Raw genomic sequence first — 2,341 nt, forward strand, 5'->3', positions numbered from 1 at the left:
GACCAAGGCTTTTCAACCAGTGGTACGGGTACCACCTGTGGTACATTGGCACCTGGCAGGTGGTACGCGACCATCCTAGAAAAGTGGTAGCGGGCCTGAATGAGCTGAACCGGTGGTAGCACCGCACAAGCCTGAGCGAGAGACGGCTGGAGCTGCAGGGCTGTCAGGGCTCAGCGGAAGCGCCAGGATCAGCGCCAGGCTCCAGCTGGAACTCAGCACTGATCCTGGCGTTTCTGCTGAGCCCAGAAGAAGCGCCGATCAGCTGGAACATTGCAGCATCTCCAGGGTCTTGTGATTTACATTCAGATGCTTGGCAACTGATTCATATTTATGACGGTCACAGTGTCCCAGGGTCATGTGAAGGGACCAAAACCTGCTGCAACCACCCAGCAGACCGGGGGGGGGGGAATAAAAACCAAACACCCCCCACCCCACCCCCGCTGCCAATCCTCAACAGAAATGCTCACAACAATGAAAACCTCGGACAGGAGGAAGAGCGCCACCGGGTGGGCAGGCAGGTGTCTTGCTCGGCTGTGGCTTGGGGGGCACCTTTTTCAGTGCCATTGTAATTTCAAACAGTCACTAAGCGAACTGTTGTAAGTTGAGGACTACCTGTACTTCATCACTTTTTTCCTTTCCTTTTTTTTTGATCAAGTTTTTGACACCTTGCTAGGCGACTGGTGGTACTCGGATATTGCCATATCCCAAAAGTGGTACAATGGGTGAAAAGGTTGAAAAGCCCTGGGCTAGACTATTTGTGAGGAGGCAACCTCACCTTTCATGAAGGGCTGCACTGGCATTGCCCACCTGAGGACTTGAGCATTGCTGGAGCAACGTGCCCAGTTCTGTGCCTTTCTGCCGTGTATCCTGCCCTATTCGAATTGTGCACTGCTTTCCTGGAATTTGTGTGTCCCCTTTGGGTACTCTTGCTATGCTGAGCTTGGAATCTAGACCTGTGCAACAGGTGTGCTTTCTGAGGACCTGATTCTTTCCATATGTGCACGTGTGTGTGTGTGTGTGTGGGAGGGGGAATGGGGCAACACAAGCCCCCCAAAGGGAGAGCAGTTTCCAGGGAAGAGCTTAGCGCAAATATATTTGGGAAAAGCACCTCAAGAGGAGGCAACTCCACTTTTGTTCCCAGCACCTGTTTTCCAAAAGGTATTTTCTCTCAATGCAGGAATCGGATCTCCTTAGCCAACTCCGTTTTGTCAACCCCCGTCAGCCACTCACCTGCAGCTTCTCTACCTCCAGTTTGGTTTCCAGGGCTGCCAGGCCCACCTTGCCCTGCTCAGCAGCCAGTTGGTGGAAGAAGCTTCTCCATTTCACCAGCACCTCTGAGAACTGCAGCTGGAGGCAAGCAGAGAGACCGAATGAGCACCCCTTTCTCGAGGGAAAACATCTGCATCGCATCCCCGAGAGCTTGGTCAGTCCAGGAAGCATCTCCTGCATTGACCAGGAACCTTGGATGGGCATTGGTAGATCAGACCTCTTGGATAAGCGGATAATAATCGATGATTTTTTTTTAAAAAAAATTAAAAACAAATCGGATTTTTAAAAATTTAAATTGGATTTTTTTTTTATTTGTATCGAATGTATTTTAATAAAATGCTTCTGGAGTAAAAAATCTATCTAGTTTTCTATTTAAGATACATTAATAATTTAGTTTATTCAGCATGAAATGGAGCTTAGTTACGTAGCAGGAGGCTGTATACTCGGCAACATTTACATGTTTGGTAAACTCGTTCCATGAATCCAAGCTCTGCAAGCTGAGATAGCATGCACTGCATTGATGCGTTCACACAATTTCACGGTAACCATGAGATGAATCATAAAGTTCAGGAATGTTCCTTTATTATCCCATTGTTTTGCAAATCTATGTAGATTACAAACTGTGTGATTGTTTGAACAGAAATGCATCTGAACCGGGCTCTAAAAGTTTTAATTAAATAAAAGAATTTGAGCAGTTCTCCAACTATGTGTAATTAACCTATTAACCTAAGATCGGTTAAGCATCCAGGAGCCCTGGGCGTCCTCCTGGATGCTCGGCTGTCTTTAGACGATCATGTGATAGCCGTGGCCAGGGGGGCTTTTCATCAGGTTCGCCTGATACGCCAGTTGCGCCCCTTTCTGGATCGTGACGCTCTACGCACGGTCACTCAAGCCCTCGTTGTTTCCCGCCTGGACTATTGCAACGCTCTCTACATGGGGCTCCCCTTGAGGTGCACCTGGAGGCTCCAGCTAGTTCAGAATGCGGCCGCGCGGGGGATTTTGGGGGCCTCTAGATGCTCCCATGTAACACCTCTCCTGCGCGAGCTGCACTGGCTGCCGGTGGCCTTCCGGG

General features: G+C 49.3%; 1 protein-coding gene across 1 annotated transcript in view; it reads right to left on the bottom strand.

Moving 5' to 3' along the window:
• Positions 1-2,341, bottom strand: part of LOC107299085 (proline dehydrogenase 1, mitochondrial-like) — a 35,164-nt gene that overhangs the window by 15,106 nt on the left and 17,717 nt on the right. The window contains 2 exon segments of the mRNA XM_015828452.2: positions 1,231-1,347; positions 1,454-1,488. Of these exon segments, the coding sequence (XP_015683938.2) occupies positions 1,231-1,347; positions 1,454-1,488 (152 nt within the window).

The sequence above is a fragment of the Protobothrops mucrosquamatus genome, unplaced genomic scaffold (genome assembly GCF_001527695.2).
Source record: "Protobothrops mucrosquamatus isolate PMUCROS unplaced genomic scaffold, P.Mucros_1.0 scaffold4516, whole genome shotgun sequence".
Lineage (NCBI taxonomy): Eukaryota > Metazoa > Chordata > Lepidosauria > Squamata > Viperidae > Protobothrops > Protobothrops mucrosquamatus.